Source organism: Salmo trutta, chromosome 1 (assembly GCF_901001165.1).
Source record: "Salmo trutta chromosome 1, fSalTru1.1, whole genome shotgun sequence".
NCBI classification, from domain to species: domain Eukaryota; kingdom Metazoa; phylum Chordata; class Actinopteri; order Salmoniformes; family Salmonidae; genus Salmo; species Salmo trutta.
Window position 1 is genome coordinate 5,931,925 of NC_042957.1, and position 24,902 is coordinate 5,956,826.

The 24,902-nt window shown below is 42.2% G+C and overlaps 1 protein-coding gene across 1 annotated transcript in view; it reads right to left on the minus strand.

Annotated features, from left to right (window-relative positions):
* The window catches only part of syndig1l (synapse differentiation inducing 1-like), a 78,597-nt gene that overhangs the window by 32,853 nt on the left and 20,842 nt on the right, over positions 1-24,902 (minus strand). The window contains exon 2 of the mRNA XM_029700401.1: positions 23,457-24,084. Coding sequence (XP_029556261.1) covers positions 23,457-23,972 — 516 coding nt within the window. The 5' untranslated portion in view covers positions 23,973-24,084. The remainder of the gene's footprint in view (positions 1-23,456; positions 24,085-24,902) is intronic.

The window sequence follows — 24,902 nt, forward strand, 5'->3', positions numbered from 1 at the left end:
CTGAATCTCTCCTCCCCTCTGTAACTCTAACTCTCTCCTCCCCTTCCCTCCTCCCCTTTTCACTCTGTGACTCTCTCCTCCCCTTCCTTCCCTCCTCCTTCCCCTCTTTCCACTCTGTGACTCTCCTCCCCTCCTCCTCTCCCTCTTTACACTCTGTGAATCTCTCCTCCCCTTCCCTCCTCCTCCTCTCCCTCTTTCCACTCTGTGACTCTCTCTTTCCCTCCTCCTCATCTCTATCTTTCCACTCTGTGATTCTCTTCTTCCCTTCTCCTCTCTCTGCTCCCTCCTCCTCTTCCTCTTTTCACCAACTAACTCTCTCCTCTCTTTCCCTCCCCCTCTCCCCCTTTTCACTCTGCATCTCCCACCTCTCCATCTCCCACCTCTCCGTCTGGCTCTCTATCACTTTTTCTCCTCCCCTTCCTCCCATCTCTCCTTCCTTCCCTGTTGCACTCTGTGTCACAGTCTCTCACCTCAATGTTCTGAATAACACTTCTCATGTTCCAGATGATCGATGCCTAGACAGCTGTCTCTTTATGTAAATGTTTTTCCAGATGATCGATGCTTAGACAGCTGTCTCTCTATGTAAATGGTGTATGTATCTCATACAACATGAGTAATGATACTTCACAACTTGCTACTTGACTGTCTGTTTTTACACCGTAATTAATGTTTCTCAATACAACCCCCACTACTTAATCAACAGATACAGAAAATATATGCATATTAACATATGAGGTGAGAGATATGACAAAATCTGAGGCTAAGGCAACATACTCGGTTCACATGTCAGATAGCTTTATACTTACAAAGACAGAGAGAGACACAGATAGAGACAGAGACACAGAGAGAGACACAGAGAGAGACACAGAGAGAGACACAGAGAGAGACAGAGAGAGACAGACACAGAGAGACAGAGACACAAAGAGAGAAAAAGGCACAGAGAGAGACAGAGACACAGATAGAGACACAGAGAGAGACAGAGACACAGAGAGAGACAGAGAGAGCGACAGAGACAGAGACACAGAGAGAGAAAGAGACACAGAGAGAGACAAAGACACAGAGAGAGAGCGACAGAGACACAGAGAGAGACAGACACAGAGAGAGAGACACAGAGAGAGACAAAGGCCCAGAGAGAGACAGAGACACAGATAGAGACACAGAGAGAGAAAAAGGCACAGGTACAGGCTACCCACTGAAACAGGACAGATATAAACAGCGGCGAACTTCCCAGTGACATGACCCTACCAGATGAGCGAAATGCTTTCTATGCTTGCTTCGAGACAAGCAACACGGAACCATCCATGAGGGCACCAGCTGTTCAGGATAACTGTGATCACACTCTCCGTAGCTGATGTGAGTAAGATCTTTAAAAAGGTTGACATTCACAAAGCTGCAGGGCCGGACGGATTACCAGGATGCATACTCAGAGCATGCGCTGACCATCTGGCAAGTGTCTTCACAGACATTTTCAACCTTCTGCCTGACCCAGTCTGTAATACCTTCAAACAGATAGTCTGTAGCAATCACATCTTTAGCCATCAGCAATCACATCATTAGCCATGAAATGATTTGAAAGGCTGGTCATGGATCAAATCAACACCATCATCCCAGACACCCTGGACCCACTCCAATTCGCATACCGCTCCAACAGATCCACAGATGACGCAATCTCTATTGCACTCCGCACTGCCCTATCCAAACTGAACATGAGGAACAGCTATGTGAAAATGTGGTTCATTGACTACAGCTCAGCGTTCAACACCATAGTGCCCTCCAAGCTAATCACTAAGCTAAGGAACCTGGGAATGAACAGCTCCCTCTGCAACTTTAATAATGTTTACATACTGCTAGTACTAATTTCATATGTATATACTGTATTCTATTCTACTGTATTTTAATCAATGCCCCCCCCGACATTGCTCATCCAAATATTTATATATTTCTTAATTCAATTCTTCTACTTTTAGATTTGTTAATAGTTGTGAATTGTTAGATATTACTGCACTGTTGGATCTAGAAACACAAGTACTTCGCTACACCTGTAATAACATCTGTTAAACCTGTCTGGGCTAGGGGGCAGTATTGAGAATTTTGGAAAAATATGTTCCCATTTTTAACTGCCTCCTACACCAACTCAGAAGCTAGAATATGCATATTATTGTTCAGGTTTGGATAGAAAACACTCTGAATTTTCTAAAACTGTTTGAATGGTGTCTGTGAGTATAACAGAACTCCTATGGCAGGCAAAAACCTGACAAGGTTTCAAGCAGGAAGTACCCTGTCTGACAAGGAGTCGTGCGTCTTGCATCTTTTTATTGAAAAGTAAGGATCTTAGCTGTAACGTGACAATTCCCAGGGCTCCAATAGGCTCTCAGAGCCCGCGAAATAACTGAAGGTTTACGAGGGAGCCTCAGGTTGAAACAGATTATCGCCTTTTGTAAGTGGCTGCTCCGAGGACCTTTGAATGATGCGCGTGCATGAGTCGCTTCTGAGGAGAAATTTTATTCGGCTGTTTAGGCTCAATGCATACTCCCGGTCGGAATATTATCACTTCTCTACGACATAAATGGCATAAAAATTGGTTTTAAACAGCGGTTGACATGCTTCGAAGTACGGTAATGGAATATTTAGACATTTTTGACACGCCAATGCGCCATGCGCGAAACCGGGAAGAAGCATTCTAGAACTCACGAACAAAACGTCGCTGTTTGGATATAACGATGGATTATTTGGGACCAAACCAACATTTGTTATTGAAGTAGAAGTCCTGGCAGTGTATTCTGATGAAGAACAAGCAAGGTAAGAACATTTTTCTTATAGGAAATGTGATTTTGGTGGATGCTGACCTGGGTGGGTATCTAAATAGCTAGCCCTGTAATGCCGGGCTATGTACTTAGATTATTGCAAAATGTGCTTCATCCGAAAAGCTATTTTAAAATCGGACATATCGAGTGCATAGAGGAGCAATGTATCTATAATTCTTAAAATAATTGTTATGCTTTTTGTGAACGTTTATCGTGAGTAATTTAGCAAACTGTTAGTAAATTCAACGGAAGTTTGCCGGGGGTTATGCGTTTTCTGAACGTCACATGCTAATGCAAAAAGCTGTTTTTTGATATAAATATGAACTTGATTGAACAGACATGCATGTATTGTATAACACAATGTCCTAGGTGTGTCATCTGATGAAGATCATCAAAGGTTAGTGCTGCATTTAGCTGTGGTTTGGGTTTATGTGACATGATATGCTAGCTTGAAAAATGGCTGTCTGATTTTTTCTGGCTGGGCACTCTGCTGACATAATCTAATGTTTTGCTTTCGTTGTAAAGCCTTTTTGAAATCGGACAGTGGGGTTAGATTAACGAGATTCTTGTCTTTAAATAGCTGTAAAATAGTCATATGTTTGAGAAATTGAAGTAATAGTATTTCTAACGATTCAAAAATCGCGCCACTGGAATTTCAGTAGCTGTTACGTAGGTGGGACGAAATCGTCCCACATACCCCAGACAGGCTAAATATGTGTATGTGACCAATACAATTAGATTTTGTTTATGGGGCAGCAGGGTAGCCTAGTGGTTAGAGCGTTGGGCTAGTAACCGAAAGGTTGCAATTTCGAATCCCCGAGCTGACAAGGTATAAATCTGTCGTTCTGCCCCTGAACAAGGCAGTTAACCCACTGTTCCCTGGTAGGCCGTCACTGTAAATAAGAATTTGTTCTTAACTGACTTGCCTAGTTAAATAAAGGTAAAAAAAACAAATAATAATATACAGCCTGATATGATATACAAAGATGTTTGGCGTTTCCATCGCCATTTCTCACATAAGTAATTTTACTGACACAAAAAGATCACACCATTCCAAACAAACAGATTATCCGACGGCATTTATTGTACCGAAACTTCCTGTTTGTATTTTTTGGTTTTCCATGAATGTGAAATATAACAACATATTTCTGTTGATATTGAAGAATATGATAATTACCTTTCAGATCTTTAAAAATGTGAAAGACCTGTATATGTTAATGTTGTTATTTGATCATTTGCAAAGAAAAGATGAAGCATTTGAAGTTTCAAAATAATGTCTTAAAACAGTTATTTTATACTCATTATTTATTATCCTGGACAAATGTATTAATTTGTATTTTCATAAAACTATATTTTCTCGTGTCCTCTGTTTGAGCATAATACTATAAATATGACCTTTTGGAATTATCTATGAGGAGTTTATCAACACACGGTATCCGAGCAGGGAACACAACACACCGTATCAGAGCAGGGAACACAACACACCGTATCCGAGCAGGGAACACAACACACCGTATCCGAGCAGGGAACACGACACACCGTATCAAAGCAGGGAACACGACACACCGTATCAGAGCAGGGAACACGACACACCGTATCAAAGCAGGGAACACGACACACCGTATCAGAGCAGGGAACACGACACACCGTATCAAAGCAGGGAACACGACACACCGTATCAAAGCAGGGAACACGACACACCGTATCAGAGCAGGGAACACAACACACCGTATCAAAGCAGGGAACACGACACACGGTATCAGAGCAGGGAACACGACACACCGTATCAGAGCAGGGAACACGACACACCGTATCAGAGCAGGGAACACAACACACCATATCCGAGCAGGGAACACAACACACCGTATCAGAGCAGGGAACACAACACACCGTATCCGAGCAGGGAACACGACACACCGTATCAGAGCAGGGAACACGACACACGGTATCAGAGCAGGGAACACGACACACCGTATCAGAGCAGGGAACACAACACACCGTATCCGAGCAGGGAACACGACACACCGTATCAGAGCAGGGAACACGACACACCGTATCAGAGCAGGGAACAAGACACACCGTATCAGAGCAGGGAACACGACACACCGTATCCGAGCAGGGAGGGAACACGACACACCGTATCAGAGCAGGGAACAAGACACACCGTATCAGAGCAGGGAACACGACACACCGTATCCGAGCAGGGAACACAACACACCGTATCCGAGCAGGGAACACAACACACCGTATCAGAGCAGGGAACACAACACACCGTATCCGAGCAGGGAGGGAACACAACACACCGTATCCGAGCAGGGAACACAACACACCGTATCAGAGCAGGGAACACAACACACCGTATCTGAGCATGGAACACGACACACCGTATCAGAGCAGGGAACACAACACACCGTATCCGAGCAGGGAACACAACACACCGTATCCGAGCAGGGAACACAACACACCGTATCAGAGCAGGGAACACAACACACCGTATCAGAGCAGGGAACACACAATAAGAAGCGAGACTACCATTTACAGTGCTCGTAAACTCTAGAAGACGAGATCTAATTTTGCACTCAACAGGACTCGAAACACCACAATAGTGTTTTCAACCTTTTCCAGGTTTAGTGTTCCCAGTCCCTGGCAAGGTGTTGCACAACTCTTGATTCAGTGGTGTTACAACACACCATGTCATATCTCATAACCCCTTTACACCCATGTGTTTCAAAACTCCAGCAAATGTTCCTTGCAAATTGGACAGTGCAGTTAGATTAACAAGAATTGAAGCTTTCTGTCCATATGAGATATGTCTATGTCCTGGGAAATGTTTTTGTTACTTACAACCTCATGCTAATCTCATTTTGATTTGATTTGATCTATAACATTAGCTCAACAGTCCCGCGCGGGGGTGACATCGATCCTGTCGAGGTTAACGTAGGCGGCAGCTCCGTTTCCACTCGTTGAAGTGTTACAAAACACTTCATTTTAACAGTGTAGTTACCTAAGTGAAGGACTTCAGCAGTATAAACAGTCATGCATGTCACCTGGGATTTCAACACTATTCTGCAGTTACACCGCTCTGCCTAGTGTGTTTAGTGTAAGGTCCCTCTCTCACACACACACACACACACACACACACACAAACACACAAACACACACACACCATGTACACGCACACACGGGCGCACATGCACACATGCACACACACACACACACACACACACCACGCACACACACACACGGGCGCACATGCACACACACACACACGGGCGCACACAACCCTGCAGTGTACCATTAGTGTAGTGTAATATCCATCTTACTGAAATTGCCTTGGCATTACAGAGAAACGCTTGATTAATAATTCGGTAGGTAATTGATTATACGCTGGCCCTTGGCATTTTATATGGAATATGGCCTGTCATGGCAGCCATATTACACATTCACTTTAGCCAATCAACAGCCATATTACACATGCATAACCAATCAGACCTGACTGAACAGACCAATCAGTTATATGAACAACATAATAATACATGTCACCTGACAGACGCTTTTAATCCAAAGACACAGAGTCATGACTGCATACATTTAACATGTTACACATTCACCTCAGCCAATCAACAGACATATTACATATTCACCTCAGCCAATCAACAGACGTATTACACATTCACCTCAGCCAATCAACAGACATGTTACACATTCACCTCAGCCAATCAACAGACATGTTACACATTCACCTCAGCCAATCAACAGACGTATTACACATTCACCTCAGCCAATCAACAGACATGTTACACATTCACCTCAGCCAATCAACAGACATATTACATATTCACCTCAGCCAATCAACAGACATGTTACATATTCACCTCAGCCAATCAACAGACGTATTACACATTCACCTCAGCCAATCAACAGACATGTTACACATTCACCTCAACCAATCAACAGACATATTACATATTCACCTCAGCCAATCAACAGACATATTACATATTCACCTCAGCCAATCAACAGACGTTACATATTCACCTCAGCCAATCAACAGACATATTACACATTCACCTCAGCCAATCAACAGACATGTTACACATTCACCTCAACCAATCAACAGACATATTACATATTCACCTCAGCCAATCAACAGACATGTTACATATTCACCTCAGCCAATCAACAGACACGTTACATATTCACCTCAGCCAATCAACAGACATATTACATATTCACCTCAGCCAATCAACAGACATGTTACATATTCACCTCAGCCAATCAACAGACATATTACATATTCACCTCAGCCAATCAACAGACGTTACATATTCACCTCAGCCAATCAACAGACATATTACATATTCACCTCAGCCAATCAACAGACGTATTACACATTCACCTCAGCCAATCAACAGACATGTTACATATTCACCTCAGCCAATCAACAGACACGTTACATATTCACCTCAGCGAATCAACAGACATATTACATATTCACCTCAGCCAATCAACAGACATGTTACATATTCACCTTAGCCAATCAACAGACGTATTACATATTCACCTCAGCCAATCAACAGACATGGTACATATTCACCTCAGCCAATCAACAGACATGGTACATATTCACCTCAGCCAATCAACAGACATGTTACATATTCACCTCAGCCAATCAACAGACATGTTACATATTCACCTCAGCCAATCAACAGACATGTTACATATTCACCTCAGCCAATCAACAGACATGTTACACATTCACCTCAGCCAATCAACAGACATATTCCACATTCACCTCAGCTAATCAACAGACATATTACATATTCACCTCAGCCAATCAACAGACATATTACATATTCACAGCCTACTAGCAGTCATATTAGACATTCACAACCAATCAGCTGCCGTATTGCAAATTCACATCAGCCAATCAGAGAGCAAAATCAACAAGGACAAGAGATGAGATGACGAGCCCTCTAGGTGACGGCCGTGACATTAAAAGTAGCGCATTTACCGTCTTCGACAGACCGAAAAAATATTTGAATCAATGAGGATCTGGAGGGATACGAGAGGATCACTCAATGTCAGACCAGGACTCTTAACACATCACAATGTCAGACCAGGACTCTTAACACATCACAATGTCAGACCGCTTAACACATCACAATGTCAGACCAGGACTCTTAACACATCACAATGTCAGACCAGGACTCTTAACACATCACAATGTCAGACCAGGACTCTTAACACATCACAATGTCAGACCGCTTAACACATCACAATGTCAGACCAGGACTCTTAACACATCACAATGTCAGACCAGGACTCTTAACACATCACAATGTCAGACCGCTTAACACATCACAATGTCAGACCAGGACTCTTAACACATCAATGTCAGACCGCTTAACACATCACAATGTCAGACCGCTTAACACATCACAATGTCAGACCGCTTAACACATCACAATGTCAGACCAGGACTCTTAACACATCACAATGTCAGACCAGGACTCTTAACACATCACAATGTCAGACCAGGACTCTTAACACATCACAATGTCAGACCGCTTAACACATCACCCAATGCTGCATGGTAATTGACTGTTCTGTGGAATGTTGTCATATTTGTCAGACTTTGTGACCTGACAATGTTTAGTTTGGATTGAAACATTGTCTTTCTTGATACTTGATCCAAACAAAATATATGTTTTTGGGGGCATTTTGAGCTTACTAGACCATATTCAATTATTCTACGTGGTTTCCGCTAAGTGAAGGACTCTCTTTCTCTTTCAATTTAATTCAATTCAAGGGGCTTTATTGGCATGGGAAACATATGTTTACATTGCCAAAGCAAGTGAAATAGATAATGTACAAAAGTGAAATAAATAATAAAAAATGAACAGTAAAAATTACACTCACAAAAGTTCCAAAGGAATAAAGACATTTCAAATGTCATATTATATACAGTGTTATAACGGTGTGCAAATAGTTAAAGTACAAAAGGGAAAATAAATAAACATAAATATGGGTTGCATTTACAATGGTGTTTGTTCTTTTCTTGTGGCAACAGGTCACAAATCTCGCTGCTGTGATTGCACACTGTGGGTCTGTGTAATCTGAGAGAAATATGTGTCTCTAATATGGTCATACATTTGGCAGGAGGTTATGAAGTGCAGCTCAGTTTCCAACTCATTTTGTGGGCAGTGTGCACATAGCCTGTCTTCTCTTGAGAACCAGGTCTGCCTTTCTCAATAGCAAGGCTATGCTCACTGAGTCTGTACATAGTCAGAGCTTTCCTTAATTTTGGGTCAGTTACAGTGGTCAGGTATTCTGCCACTGTGTACTCTCTGTTTAGCGCCAAATAGCATTCTAGTTTCCTCTGTTTTTTGGTGAATTCTTTCCAATGTGTCAATTAATTATCTCTTAGTTTTCTCATCATTTGGTTGGGTCTAATTGTGTTGCTCTTGCTGTCCTGGGGCTCTGTAGGGTCTGTTTGTGTTTGAGAACAGAGCTCCAGGACCAGCTTGCTTAGGGGACTCTTCTCTAGGTTAATCTCTCTTTACGTGATAGCTTTGTAATGGAAGGTTTGGGAATCGCTTCCTTTTAGGTGGTTGTAGAATTTAACAGCTTTAAGTAGCTGGTATCTGCCTAATTCGCTCTCTCTCCCTCACCAACTTGTGCTGAAAGATTGGCCAACTTGAGCAGTGGTGTAAATTACTTAAGTAAAAAAGTATTTTTGTGGGGGTATCTGCACTTGATATTTTTGACAAATTAAACTTTTTCTTCACTACATTCCTAAATAAAATAATGTACGATTTACTCCTTTCATTTTCCCTGACCCTCAAAAGTACTTGTTACATTGTCCAATTCACACACTTATCAAGAGAACTTCCTTGTTCATCCCTACTGCCTCTGATCTGGTGGACTCACTGGACACCAGTGGTGAAAAAGTACCCAATTGTCATACTCAAGTAAAAGTGAAAGTCACCGAGAAAAATACTACTTGAGTAAAAGTCCAAAGGTATTTGGTTTTAAATATACTTAAAGTATCAAAAGTAAATGTAATTGCTCAAATTTAAGTATCAGAAGTAAAAGTATAAATCATTTAAAGTTCCTTATATTAAGCAAACCAGACGGTAGCATTTTCTTTTTTTTTTTAAAGAGATAGCCAGGGGCTCGCTCCAACACTCAGACATCATTTAGAAACTAAGCATGTGTTCAGTGAGCCCGCCAGATCAGAGGTAGTAGGGATGACCGGGGATGTTCTTGAAAAGTGTGTGAATTGGACCATTTTCCTGTCCTGCTAAGCATTCAAAATGTAACAAGTACTTTTGGGTGTCAGGGACAATATATTTTATTTTGGAATGTAGTGAAGTAAAAGTAAAAGTTGTAAAAAATATAAATAGTAAAGTAAAGTACAAATACCCTAAAAAACTACTTAAGTAGTACTTTCAAGTATTTTTACTTAATTACTTTATACCACTGCTAAACACAAATTATTTGTTTGTAAATTATGTCTGAGTGTTGGAGTGCGCCCCTGGCTATCTGTAAATACTTAAGTATATTTAAAACCAAATACTTTTATAATTTTACTCAAGTAGTATTTTACTGGGGGACTTTCACTTTTACTTGAGTCATTTTCTATTAAAACCTGTTAGGGACCTCTTGGGGATAGAATCCCACTGACAGGATTGCTAGCATGGTGGGAAATTCAAAACAGCAAAAATCTAATAATTTCAATTTCTCAAACAATCAACTATTTTACACCATTTGAAAGATAAACATCTCCTTAATCGAACCACATTGTCCAATTTCAAAGAGGCTTTACGGCGAAAGCATAAAGTTAGATTATGTTAGGAGAGTACATAGCCAAAAAAGTACACACATCCATTTTCAATTCAAGGACAGGAGTCACCAAAAGCAGAAAACCAGCTAAAATGATGCACTAACCTTTGACAATCTTCATCAGATGACACTCCTAGGACATCATGTTAGACAATACATGCATTTTCTGTTCTATCAAGTTCATATTTATATCCAAAAACAGTATTTTACATCGGCGCGTGTCGTTGAGAAAATGTGTCTCCCCCAAATCTGCCAGGGAATTTACAAAAAATACTCATTATAAAACATGGTTAAAGTATTAAACTGTTATTCAAAGAATTATAGATTACCATCTCCTGAATGCAACCGCATTGACAGATTTCAAAATAACTTTACTGGGAAAGCACACTTTGCAATAATCTGAGTACTCTGCTCAGAAAAATACACTACGCAATACAGATAGCCGCCATGTTGGAATCATCTAAAATCATAAATAACATTAGAAATATTCCCTTACCTTTGATAATCTTCATCAGAAGGCACTTCCAGGAATCCCAGGTCCACAACAAATGTTGTTTTTTTCGATGAAGTTCATAATTTATGTCCAAATAACTCCATGTTGTTCCATGTTGTTAGTGCGTTCAGTAGGCTACTCAAAATGTAGGGCGCGGGAGGAAAAAGTCACGACGAAAAGTCAAAAAAAAAATCTATTTACGTTCGTTCAAACATGTCAAACGTTGTTTAGCATCAATCTTTAGGGCCATTTTTAACGTGAAACATCAGTAATATTTCAACCAGACCTTTCCTGTGTCTTGAAAAACGTTTTGAAAAAGGTCTCATCTCACATGAATGCGCATGAACGCGCAATAATGAAGTGACGACATCCCAGGGACATCAACTTCCCTTCCTTCTCATCCGGTCTCTGTTCATCATAGACGCTTCAAACAACTTTATAAAGACTGTTGACATCTAGTGGAAGCCATAGGAAGTGCAAAATGAATCCTTTGTCACTGTGTGTTTTATTGGCAATGACTTGAAAATAGTACAGCCACAAGATTTTCATTTCCTGCTTGTATTTTTTCTCAGGTTTTTGCCTGCCATATGAGTTCTGTTATACTTAGAGACACCATTCAAACAGTTTTAGAAACGTCATAGTGTTTTCTATCCAAATCGACTAATAATATGCATATTCTATTTTCTGGGCCAGAGTAATAACCTGTTTAAATTGGGTACGTTTTTCATCCGGCCGTGAAAATACTGCCCCCTAGCCCCTAGAGGTTTTAAGGTATCTTTACTTTTACTCGAGTATGAAAATTAGGTACTTTTTCTACCACTGAACTTGAGCAGAAAGATGACACACTACCAACAAAGAAATTAGAAAGTGTTTGTTTACTAGTGTGCTGTATATGCAGGAGTGTTTGGGACAGCTGAATGAGAACATGTGGGAGTGTTTGGGACAGCTGTATGAGAGATTGTGGGAGTGTTTTGGACAGCTGTATGAGAGATTGTGGGAGTGTTTGGGACAGATGTATGAGAGATTGTGGGAGTGTTTGGGACAGCTGTATGAGAGATTGTGGGAGTGTTTTGGACAGCTGTATGAGAGATTGTGGGAGTGTTTGGGACAGCTGTATGAGAGATTGTGGGAGTGTTTGGGACAGCTGTATGAGAGATTGTGGGAGTGTTTGGGACAGCTGTATGAGAAAGTGTGGGAATGTTTGGGTGAAGCATGGAGAATGCATGTGAGGTTTACTTCTACTGTTTACTAGCATCTGATGTGAAATTTGCAAAGTGCAAAGTACATTTGCAGAGGAGAGCATTAAGGAGAGCATTAAGGAGAGCATTTTGTGATCAAACCTCTTTCTGAGTGGAGGCTACACTGACAGTATCAGCCCTCAATATCAAGCATTTTACTTATTGCTATCTGAGAAAACCTGAGTACATTGTTCTCTTACAACTAATATATGAGGAAGACACAGAAACCAAACACTGAAAGTGTTACTTTCCCCCTACCTACATGTAGAAATGACCTGGATTAACCTGTCCCCCTGCACATTGAATAGGTACCGGTACCCCCTGTATATAGGCTTGTTATTCTTATTTTATTATGTTACTTTTTACTTTAGTTATTTAGTAAATATTTTCTTAACTAGTTCTTGAACTGCATTGTTGGTTAAGGGCTTGTAAGTAAGCATTTCACAGGTCTACTACAACTGTTGTATTCGGCGCATGTGACAAAATACATTTGATTTGATTAAAATTTTACCAATAAACGAAGGCCATTGAAATGTAACAGACCAGTCCCTCTCGATGCCAAATCCAAGTGATTTGAGAGATTACAACTGGTACAGAACGATTGGTTTGTCATTTGCTTCTAAATGAAAAATGGAGGAGGGGGGGGGATATCCCTGAAAGATTTCCCTGGGATGTCTCGCTGGCCTATAATGGAATGAAATGGGAGCAGTGGAGCGAGGAACATTCTAGATTGTCTGAAGAAGCCAGGTCTATTTGCATCCCTTTAGATTGCGACAGAATGGATAACGGTACCATTTCTTCCCCCTTTCCAAACCGGTTCTGAGCAACACTGCACCCGAAAACAGATTGAGACAGAATGGATAACGGTACCAATTCTTCCCCCTTTCCAAACCGGTTCTGATCAACACTGCACCAGAGAGCAGAGAACAGAGAAAAGTTACTTTTTAATGGATCTGTTTCAAAAATGGATTTATCTGGATGCGTCCAAAATGGCACACTATTTCCTGTACTCCTTTTGACCAGAGCCCTATAGCCCATTATAGGGAATAGGGTGTCATTTAGGACACATCCTGTATTGATCATGCTCTGGTGAAGTCTGCATTGGAGTGTGTCTGTGTTTTTTGGAAATTGCCAGGAGCAAGAGGTTGGAGTTGGAGCAGGGCCATTTCTATGAAAAGATCACTGCATTCCGACTACACATAAAACATTTCCATCTAAGAAATGGACATCTGAAAGCTGCCAATAAATGCAAATGTAATGCATTGGAAATGGTGTGGCAGATGGCAGACAAATACACTACATGACCAAAAGTATGTGGACACCTGCTCCTTCAACATCTCATTCCAAAATCATGGGTATTAATATGGAGTTGGTCCCCCCTTTGCTGCTATAACAGCCTCCACTCTTCTGGGAAGGCTTTCCACTAGATGTTGGAACATTGCTGCGGGGAGTTGCTTCCATTCAGCCACAAGAGCATTAGTGAGGTCGGGCACTGATGTTGGGCGATTAGGCCTGGCTCACAGTCGGCGTTCCAATTCATCCCAAAGGTGCTCGATGGGTTTGAGTTCAGGGCTCTCTGCAGGCCAGTCAAGTTCTTCCACACCGATCTCAACAAACCATTTCTGTATGCACCTCGCTTTGTACATGGGGGCATTGTCATTCTGAAACAGGAAAGGGCCTTCCCCAAACTGTTGCCACAAAGTTGGAAGCACAGAATCATCTAGAATGTCATTGTATGCTGTAGCATTAATATTTCCCTTCACTGGAACTAAGGGGCCTAGCCCGAACCATGAAAAACAGCCCCAGACCATTATTCCTCCTCCACCAAACTTTACAGTTGGCACTATGCATTGGGGCATGTAGCCTTCTCTTGGCATCTGGCAAAACAAGATTCCTCTGTCGGACTGACAGATGGTGAAGCGTGATTCATCACTCCAGAGAACGCGTTTCCGCTGCTCCAGAGTCCAATGGCAGTGAGCTTTACACCACTCCAGCCGACGCTTGGCATTGCGCATGAGGATCTTAGGCTTGTGTGAGGCTGCTTGGCCATGGAAACCCATTTCATGAAGCTCCCGACAAACAATTATTGTACTGATGTTGCTTCCAGAGGCAGTTTGGAACTCGGTAGTTAACGTTGCAACCGAGGACAGACAATTTTTACGCACTACGCGCTTCAGCACTCGGCAGTCCCATTCTGTGAGCATGTGTGGCCTACCACTTTGCGGCCGAGCCGTTGTTGCTCCTAGACGTCACTGAGCTCTTTAGTAAGGCCATTCTGCTGACAATGTGGAGATTGTATGGCTGTGTGCTCGATTTTATACACCTGTCAGCAATGGGTGTGGCTGAAATAGCCCAATCCACTAATTTGAAGAGGTGTCTACATACACTGTATACTGTTGCACTTCCCTTCCCTAGCCTTAACAGATCGACTGAAATGTTCCGTACTGGAGGAAAAAGTAACTCTAAGATACATCTGTGAATTCTCTGAATGTTTCATAGGAGATCAAAGAGGGCCACAGCTTATGACTTACGCTTCAGGACACTGCCACTAGCACTGTACATCTACAGATGTTAATTTGATCACCCTGTTGGAGGAGAACAGGAACAAAAAACAAAGGTAGTGTATTTTAGGGGTTAAAAGTCTTCTGAAGTTGGTAATTTCCATTTTGAAATGTAAAACTTAATTTTCACTTTGGAAAAATGTATCAAACCCTACATAAATACCCATTAATTATAATCAACATAATAATTCACATTTCCTGTTGCTGCAGGATTCATTTCCTGATGTAGCAAAATGGCTCAAATTAAGATCCTACATCTGTGCTGTACATATGGCCACAGGATCAGAATACAGCAGACATCCAGGTTCAAAGTAACGTTCTGTGGTGTGTGGACCAGTGGCCATATTGGATGTACCATCTGGAAATTTAACATAATCTTACCGAATTCTAGAATCCTTTCTCAGTGTTCTACAGTACATGAACATTCCTTTGAGACACAACCCCATTGGATGGCCGGAACAAAAACCATTCTGGAGAAGAATCCCATTCTTCTTTTCATTCTAATTCTGTACATGTGATGCCAGCCAAACATTGGCAAATGCCTTATAGTATGTATTCCAGTCCGTCTCCGGCCATCACTAGTTCCTGCTTGGAATAACACATGGTACCCTATTCCCTACAGATGTAGTATCTTACTTTGAGCAGGAAATGTGAATTATCTTGAACATAATTCATGCAACTTTTTACAGGGGTTGATCAATTTTTCATTAGGGAAATCAAGTCTGAAATTTCAAAGTGGAAATTACAAACTTTTATGAAGGTCCTACATCTCTGTACCTAGTGCACTACTTTTGACCATGGCTCTGGATAGGGTGCCATTTGAGACACAGAGATGAAGCTAATGGTAAACTGTCTCATCATCATCTTTCCGGAGATGAAAGTAGATCCACTTTAGTGCCCTTCTTCCTCCTAAGATAGACACTCACCACGGTGAAAACCATGGCCATTGTGCTCTGATGAGGACCCTTCAACGGAGCAATTCAGTCTCACACTACTAACAGGATGTGTTTCGCTTTTCTCATCCTTTTGTGCTATTTGCTTTTAGTCTCTCTCTCTCTCTCTCTCTCTCTCTCTCTCTCTCTCTCTCTCTCTCTCTCTCTCTCTCTCTCTCTCTCTCTCTCTCTCTCTCTCTCTCTCTCTCTCTCTCTCTCTCTCTCTCTCTCTTTCTCTCGACTAACAGTGAAATGCTTACTTACGGGCTCTTCCCAACAATGCAGAGAATATATATATATATTTTTTTTGAATAATACAAAATTATAACAAGCAATAAATACACAATGAGTAACAATAACTTGGCTATATACACAGGGTACCAGTACTGAGTCAATGTGGAGGGGTAGGAGGTAATTGAGGTCGATATGTACATATAGGTAGGGATAAAGTGACTAGGCAACAGGATAGACAATAAACAGCAGCAGTGTATGTGATAAGTCAAAAGAGATAGAGCAAAAAGGGTCAATGCAGATAGTTAAATAGTTAACTAATATCTACCAGGACTAACTATTTAGCAGTCTTATGGTTTGGGGGCTAGAAGCTGTTCAGGATCCTTTTGGTTCCAAACTTGGTGCATCAGTACAGCTTGCAGTGTGGTAGCAGAGAGAACAGTCTATGACTTGGGTGGCTGGAGTCTTTGACAATTTTTATTGTCTTCCTCTGACACTGCCTGGTATAGATGTCCTGGATGGCAGGGAGCTTGGCCCTCGGGATGAACTGGGCAATCAACACTAACCTCTGTAGCGCCTTGCGGTCGAATGCCAATTAGTTTCCATACCAGGCGGTGATGCAGCCAGTTAAGATGCTTTCAATGGTGCGGCTGTACAACTTTTTGAGGATCCAAGGAGCCCATGACAAATATTTTCTGCCTCCTGGGGGGAAAGAGGTGCTGTCGTGCTATCTTCACACCTGGGTTGGTGTATGTGGACAATGATATTTCCTTAGTGATATGGACACGGAGGAACTTGAAGCTCTCGACCTGCTCCACTACAGTCCCATCGATGTGGATGGGGGTGTGTTTGGCCTTCCATTTCTTGTAGTCCACGATCAGTTCCTTTGTCTTGCTGATGTTGAAGAAGAGGTTTTTGTAATAGAGATCGCATCATCTGTGGATCTGTTGAGGCAGTATGCGAATTGGAGTGGGTCCAAGGTGTCTGGATGATAATTTTGATGTGAGTCATGACCAGCCTTTCATGGCTACAGAATTTCAGGGCTACAGATGTTTGTGCTATGGGGCGATAGGCTTTAAGACAGGTTACCTTGGTGTTCTTAAGTGCATGGACTATGGTAGTCAGCTTGAAACATGTAGGGATTACAGATTGGGCCAGGGAGAGGTTGAAAGTGTCAGTGAAGACACTTGCCAGCTGGTACTCTGCGTATGCGTCCTGGTAATCCATCTGGCCCTGCGGCCTTCTGAATGTTGACCTGTTTAAAGGTCTTACACACATCGGCTATGGAGAGAGTGCTCACACAGATGTCCGGAACAGCTGGTGCTCTCATGCATGGTTCAGTGTTGCTTGCTTCGAAGCAAGCATAGAAGGTATATACAGATGAAGTCTGAAGTTTACATACACCTTAGCGAAATACATTTAAACTCAATTTTTCACAATTCATGACATTTAATGCTAGTAAAAATTCCCTGTCTTAGGTCAGATTGGATCACCACTTTATTTTAAGAATGTGAAATGTCAGAATAATAGTATAGAGAATGATTTATTTCATATTTTATTGTGTCAGAAGTTGACATACTACACTCAATTAGTATTTGGATGCATTGCCTTTGAATTGTTTAACTTGGGTCAAATGTTTTGGGTAGCCTTCCACAAGCTTCCCACAATAAGTTGGGTGAGTTTTGGCCCATTCCTCCTGACAGAGCTGCTGTAACTGAGTCAGGTTTCTAGGCCTCCTTGCTCACACACGCCTTTTCAGTTCTGCCCACACATTTTCTATAGGATTGAGGTCAGGGCTTTGTGATGGCCACTCCAATACCTTAACTTTGTTGTCTTTAAGCCATTTTGCCACAACTTTGGAAGTATGCTTGGGGTCATTGTCCATTTGGAAAACCCATATGCGACCAAGCTTTAACTTCCTGACTGATGTCTTAAAGGCACAGTCAACTTAGTGAATGTGAACTTCTGACCCACTGGAATTGTGATACAGTGAATTATATGTGAAATAATCTGTCTGTAAACAATTATTGGAAAAATTATTTGTGTCATGCACAAAGTAGATGTCCTAATCGACTTTCCAAAAATATAGTTTGTTAACAAGAAATTTGTGGTTGAAAAATGAGTTTTAATGACTCCAACCTAAGTGTATGTAAACTTACAGCTTCAACTGTAGGCTTGCGTCACTGGACAGCTCACAGCTGAGTTTCCCTTTATAATCCATGATAGTTTTGCAAGCCCTTCCACATCTGACGAGCAAGAGTAGTAGTCATAGGAGCTTGTGTGGCCTACCACTTAGCGGCTGAGCCGTTGTTGCTCCTAGACGTTTAAACTTCACAGTAACAGCACTTACAGGTGACCGGGGCAGTTCTAGCAGGGCATACATTTGACGAACTGACTTGTTTGGAGAAGGTGGCATCCTGTGACTGTGTCAAGTTGAAAAATAATAGGAATAATATTGATGACGTCACAAATGTATCACTTGCACAGTGCTTCACAAACATTTTAATTATTTATTACATTTGAATCACAAGCCCAGAAAACTGAGAAAAATAGTATTCTGTCTCAAAAAACAGTGAATTAGATCCTTAATTGACCCCAGTTTTATCCCTAAAATCCCTCCTTCACCTAGGTGAAATAGAGTAGAGGATGTCAGGACAACAAGGTGTCTTGAGCAGGTCGTTGATCCACAAAAGGGCAGGTAGGAACCCGACAGCGCTGTCTAGACTGTATGCAGAGAGAGAGAATCCCGGCCTAAACTAAGAATATCAATGGTAAATCTATGGACTGAATCCGTGACAGACGGATTGACAAATTGTAAAGTATTGAGACCCTTTGACTTTTCCCACATTTTCTTATGTTACAGCCTTATTCTAAAATGTATTATATAAAACAATTTATTCAGCAATCTAAACACAATACCCCATAATGACAGGTTTTAGAAGAATTGTTTTTTTTATACAAATTAGAAAACCCTTTCTTACATTTATTCAGACCCTTTGCTATGAGACTCGAAATTGAGCTCAGGTGCATCCTGTTTGCATTGATCATCCTTGAGATTATGTTTCTACAATTTGATTGGAGAAATTTGGTTCCACCAAGTTTGGAACTACCAAGACTCTTCCTAGAGCTGGCCGCCCAGCCAAAGTGAGCAATCGGGGGAGAAGGACCTTGGTCAGGGTGGTGACCAAAAACCCAATGGTCTCTCTGACAGAGCTCTAGAGTTCCTCTGTGGAGATGGAAGAACCTTCCAGAAGGACAACCATCTCTGTAGCACTCCACCAATCAGGTCTTTATGGTAGAGTGGCCAGACGGAAGCCAGTAAAAGGCACATGACAGCCCTCTTGGAGTTTGCCAAAAGGCACCTAAAGACTCTCAGACCATGAAAAAACAAGATTTTCTGGCCTGATGAAACCAAGATTGAACTCTTTGGAGGCAGGGACTGGGAGACTAGTCAGGATCGAGGGAAAGATGAATGAAGCAAAGTACAGAAAGATCCTTGATGAAAACCTGCTCCAGAGCGCTCAGGACCTCAGACTGGGTCGAAGGTTCACCTTCCAACAGGATAACGACCCTAAGCACACAGCCAAGACAACGTAGAAGTGGCTTCAGGAAAAGTCTCTGAATGTCCTTGAGTGGCCCAGCCAGAGCCCGGACTTAAACCTGATCAAACATCTCTGGAGAGACCTGAAAATAGCTGTGCAGCAACGCTCCCCATCCAACCTGACAGATCTTGAGAGGATCTGCAGAGAAGAATGGGAGAAACTCCCCAAATACAGGTGTGCCAAGCTTGTACCGTCATACCCAAGAAGACTCGAGGCTGCAATCGCTGCCCAAGGTGATTCAACATAGTACTGAGCAAAGGGTCTGAATAATTATGTAAATGTGATTTATTTTTATACATTTGCAAACATTTCTAAAAACCTGTTTTTGCTTTGTCATTATGGTCAAGGGGTCTGAATACTTTCTGAATGCCCTGCATGTGTTTCATGTTTTACAGGACCGAGGATTCCCTGGGCTGAGTGATGCAGACCATGGACAGACTGAGCCAGCAGCCATATTGTTATATTGACATAAATTGAGATGTGGTTGACATTGTAAAATTAAATTATCCCAAAATGGGACCATATTTTGTTTTATTATTCAATGCCTGTTCTGTTACACAACCAATTACAATTATAATCTGAGAAAAACAATAGATTGAGCCAGCGTGAATCTTGAGCGACCTGGCTGCACGCACGCACGCACACACACACACACACACACACACACACACACACACACACACACACACACACACACACACACACACACACACACACACACACACACACACACAGAATATCAAGCAGATTTGAAAGGACCACAACTGAGACACATATTGGATAGATTTGGATAGTGTTTTGTTCAGAGTATAGATAGGGATGTCTATAGAAAATCTATGGTGACTGTTTCGACCGGATGCCTGATTCTGGCTGAACCTGAAAAGATTGTGAAAATACCCATAGAAAAACACTCAAAATAGCACAAAGCACTTTTTCCTGTGTTTGCAGACAGTGATACCAGGAACGATAACAACTGCTAGCATGCTATCTGTTCCTGTCGATTTCCACTAGTTAGCAATTGCGCTAACACGAGATAGCAACTTCCCTTCAAACTACATGCAGAGATAAAAACACTTGTATCCATGAGTTCGTCTCACAAGTAGAAAGGAGGTCTTGATTGCCAAAATACTGCACTATCACTTTAAATGTCGACCGGGTAAAGAGTCGTGCTTGGACCTATCATGTATTTTTTAGGAGATGCAATGTTCCATGTATGAGATACAGTGCAGTGTGTATACACACACAGCATAGGTAGACAGCAGAGCGGTGAAAACCTCAGTCTAAATGTGGAGTATTGCTCTAATATCCATTGGTCAAGTGCCCGGTAGCTGTAATATCATTGGTCCACTACAAGGAAGAAGATGCTGGGAAGCATCTTATAAGACTCTCTATCTCTCTCTCTGACTGTCTATCTATCTCTCTCTCTGACTGTCTCTATCTATCTATCTCTCTCTCTATCTATCTCTCTCTGACTGTCTATCTCTCTCTCTCTCTGACTGTCTATCTATCTCTCTCTCTGACTGTCTCTATCTCTCTCTCTGACTGTCTATCTATCTCTCTCTCTGACTGTCTCTATTTCTCTCTCTGACTGTCTCTCTCTCTCTCTCTCTCTAGCTCTCTCTCTGTCTATCTCTCTCTCTCTCTCTGACTGTCTCTCTCTGACTGTCTCTCTATATCTCGTTCTCTGACTGTGTATCTGGAGAGAGGCGCTAAAAGCAAAGCAGTCAGTCAGTCAGTGTGTGTGTGTGAGAGAGACAGTCAGTCAGTCATTGAGTGAGAGAGAGAGATATGGTCAGTCAGTGTGTGTGAGAGAGAGAGAGAGACAGTCAGTCAGTCAGTGTGTGAGAGAGAGACAGTCAGTCAGTCAGTGTGTGTGTGTGAGAGAGAGAGAGAGAGAGAGAGAGAGAACGATACAGTCAGTCAGTGTGTGTGAGAGAGAGATAGAGAGATACAGTCAGTCAGCCAGTGTGTGTGTGTGTGAGCGAGAGAGAGAGAGAGAGAGAGAGAGTCAGAGAGAGTCCCTCTTCTCTGGACTACTGCCCAACCCAGTGCTCTGCACTATGGCCCAACCCTAACCAATCTCACTGGTTCCCCTAGCCACCACAATATTTGCTAGAGCCACAGTGAGTACATCCAATAACACTGCAGGTGCAAGGGACAAACAAATGTCTCATAGACAGACCAAATATCTGTTAAAATAAAATATGCACCAGAGTGTACAGTCGTGCACAGTCGTGGCCAAAAGTTTTGAGAATGACACAAATATTAATTTCCACAAAGTTTGCTGCTTCAGTGTCTTTAGATATTTTTGTCAGATGTTATACTGAAGTATAATTACAAGCATTTCATAAGTGCCAAAGGCTTTTATTGACAATTACATGAAGTTGATGCAGAGTCAATATTTGCAATGTTGACCCTTCTTTTTCAAGACCTCTGCAATCCGCCCTGGCATGCTGTCAATTAACTTCTGGGCCACATCCTGACTGATGGCAGCCCATTCTTGCATAATCAATGCTTGGAGTTTGTCAGAATTTGTGGGTTTTTGTTTGTCCACCTGCCTCTTGAGGATTGACCACAAGTTCTCAATGGGATTAAGGTCTGGGGAGTTTCCTGGCCATGGACCCAAAATATCAATGTTTTGTTCCCCGAGCCACTTAGTTATCACTTTTGCCTTATGGCAAGGTGCTCCATCATGCTGGAAAAGGCATTGTTCGTCACCAAACTGTTCCTGGATGGTTGGGAGAAGTTGCTCTCGGAGGATGTGTTGGTACCATTCTTTATTCATGGCTGTGTTCTTAGCTAAAATTGTGAGCAAAGCAATGATGACGGCACGTGTTTCCTTGCAGGTAACCATGTTTGACAGAGGAAGAACAATGATTCCAAGCACCACCCTCCTTTTGAAGCTTCCAGTCTGTTATTCAAACTCAATCAGCATGACAAAATGATCTCCAGCCTTGTCCTCGTCAACACTCACACCTGTGTTAATGAGAGAATCACTGACATGATGTCAGCTGGTCCTCTTGTGGCAGGGCTGAAATGCAGTGGAAATGTTTTTGGGGGATTAAGTTCATTTGCATGGCAAAGAGAAACTTTGCAATTAATTGCAATTCATCTCATCACTCTTCATAACATTCTGGAGTATATACAAATTGCCATCATACAAACTGAGGCAGCAGACTTTGTGAAAATTAATATTTGTGTCATTCTCAAAACTTTTGGCCACGACTGTATGTCCTTACTTCCTCCTCTACATACTGTCTATCATAATCACATTAACTACAGTATAGCTCTGGTCTTACCTCCTCCTCTACTGTCTATCATAATCACGTTAACTACAGTATAGCTCTGGTCTGACCTCCTCCTCTACTGTCTATCATGATCACATGAACTACAGTATAGCTCTGGTCTGACCTCCTTCTCTACTGTCTATCATGATCACATTAACTACAGTATAGCTCTGGTCTGACCCCCTCCTCTACTGTCTATCATGATCACATGAACTACAGTATAGCTCTGGTCTGACCTCCTCCTCTACTGTCTATCATAATTACGTTAACTACAGTATAGCTCTGGTCTGACCTCCTCCTCTACTGTCTATCATGATCACATGAACTACAGTATAGCTCTGGTCTGACTCCCTCCTCTACTGTCTATCATAATCACGTTAACTACAGTATAGCTCTGGTCTTACCTCCTCCTCTACTGTCTATCATGATCACGTTAACTACAGTTTGGTTATGGTCTTACCTCATACTCTACGTACTCCTCCTCCTCCACCTCATAGGAGACAGTCTGTATCTTAACGTTGTCTCCGTCCTCTAGCAGCTTGGCCTGAGGGTCCTCTGTGCTTCCGGGGGTCTCCACTGCGACAGACGCCTCCCTCTCCTTCTCTTTCTTCTCTGTGAAGGTAGTCTCGCAGCACTCGCTCTTATAATCCTTGGCCTTGACGCCGCCTCCTCCCCCATCCTCCTTGTACAGGATGAAATTCGGCCTGTAGAAGGCCTCGACGGCCAGATGGAGGGAGGTGGCGTCCAGGAGTTGTTGAGCTTTCATTTTGCCGTTGCTGTTGTTTTGTCCCACGTGGGCCACGGCACCGTTGTTAGTGTTACCTCCTCCACCTCCTCCTCCGTTCCCGCCGGTTACGAAGTAGTTGATAATATTCTCCTGGTACTGGTTGTTAGGGAAGTCGCCCCCGTAACCGTTGACGACGTGCTTGCTGTTCTTGTCCAAGAGCGGGTTCTGGAGCTCGCTCAGGCTTTCCATGGCAACGAGGTGTCAGGAGGTCAGTGGGAGTGGCGTAACAGGACCTCACGGAAGGAGAGAGGGATGGAGAGAGGGAGGTGACAGCTACTGATGTTGCTCAACGGGAAGAGAGCTGCAAAGAGGAGAGGATAAGAGAGAGAATGGGGAGGAGAGGAGAGTTAGTAAACTCAGTTTGATCAGGGGGTTTTTTTCGTCTCAGTGAAACTGGTATAAACACAACACATACTGGGCTAGCGAGAGACAACACTGCATTTTAACACAGAATTTTCACAAGAATATATTAAAAATGTTAGACATCTATCCAACATCCACCACGAGTTCTCCCAACACGTTGAACTCCATTTTCATTACAGGTTACCTGCTCTCCTCTCCCACAGCTACAAACCTCACAACACCTGGCAAGTGTCTCGCTATTCACACACTTCAATCTGCCTCCCTGCTCAACAAACATGAACAAACCTACAGAAGTGTGCAGAAGCATACACACACACACACGCATGCATGCACACACGCACACACACACACACACACACACACACACACACACACACACACACACACACACACACACACACACACACACACACACACACACAATCCCACAAAGCCCAACTTTTGGAACCTGTATCATAATAACAGAGGCATCGTAATTAAACACGAGAGCAAGATGTGTGTGTGTGTGTATTTATGTATGTGTGAGTATATGTGTATATATGTGTGTGTGTGTGTATATGTATGTGTGTGTGAGTATATGTGTATATATGTGTGTGTGTGTATATGTGTATATATGTGTGTGTGTGTGTGTATGTATGTGTGTGTGAGTATATGTGTATATATGTGTGTGTGTGTATATGTGTATATATGTGTGTGTGTGTGTGTATGTATGTGTGTGTGAGTATATGTGTATATATGTGTGTGTGTGTGAGTATA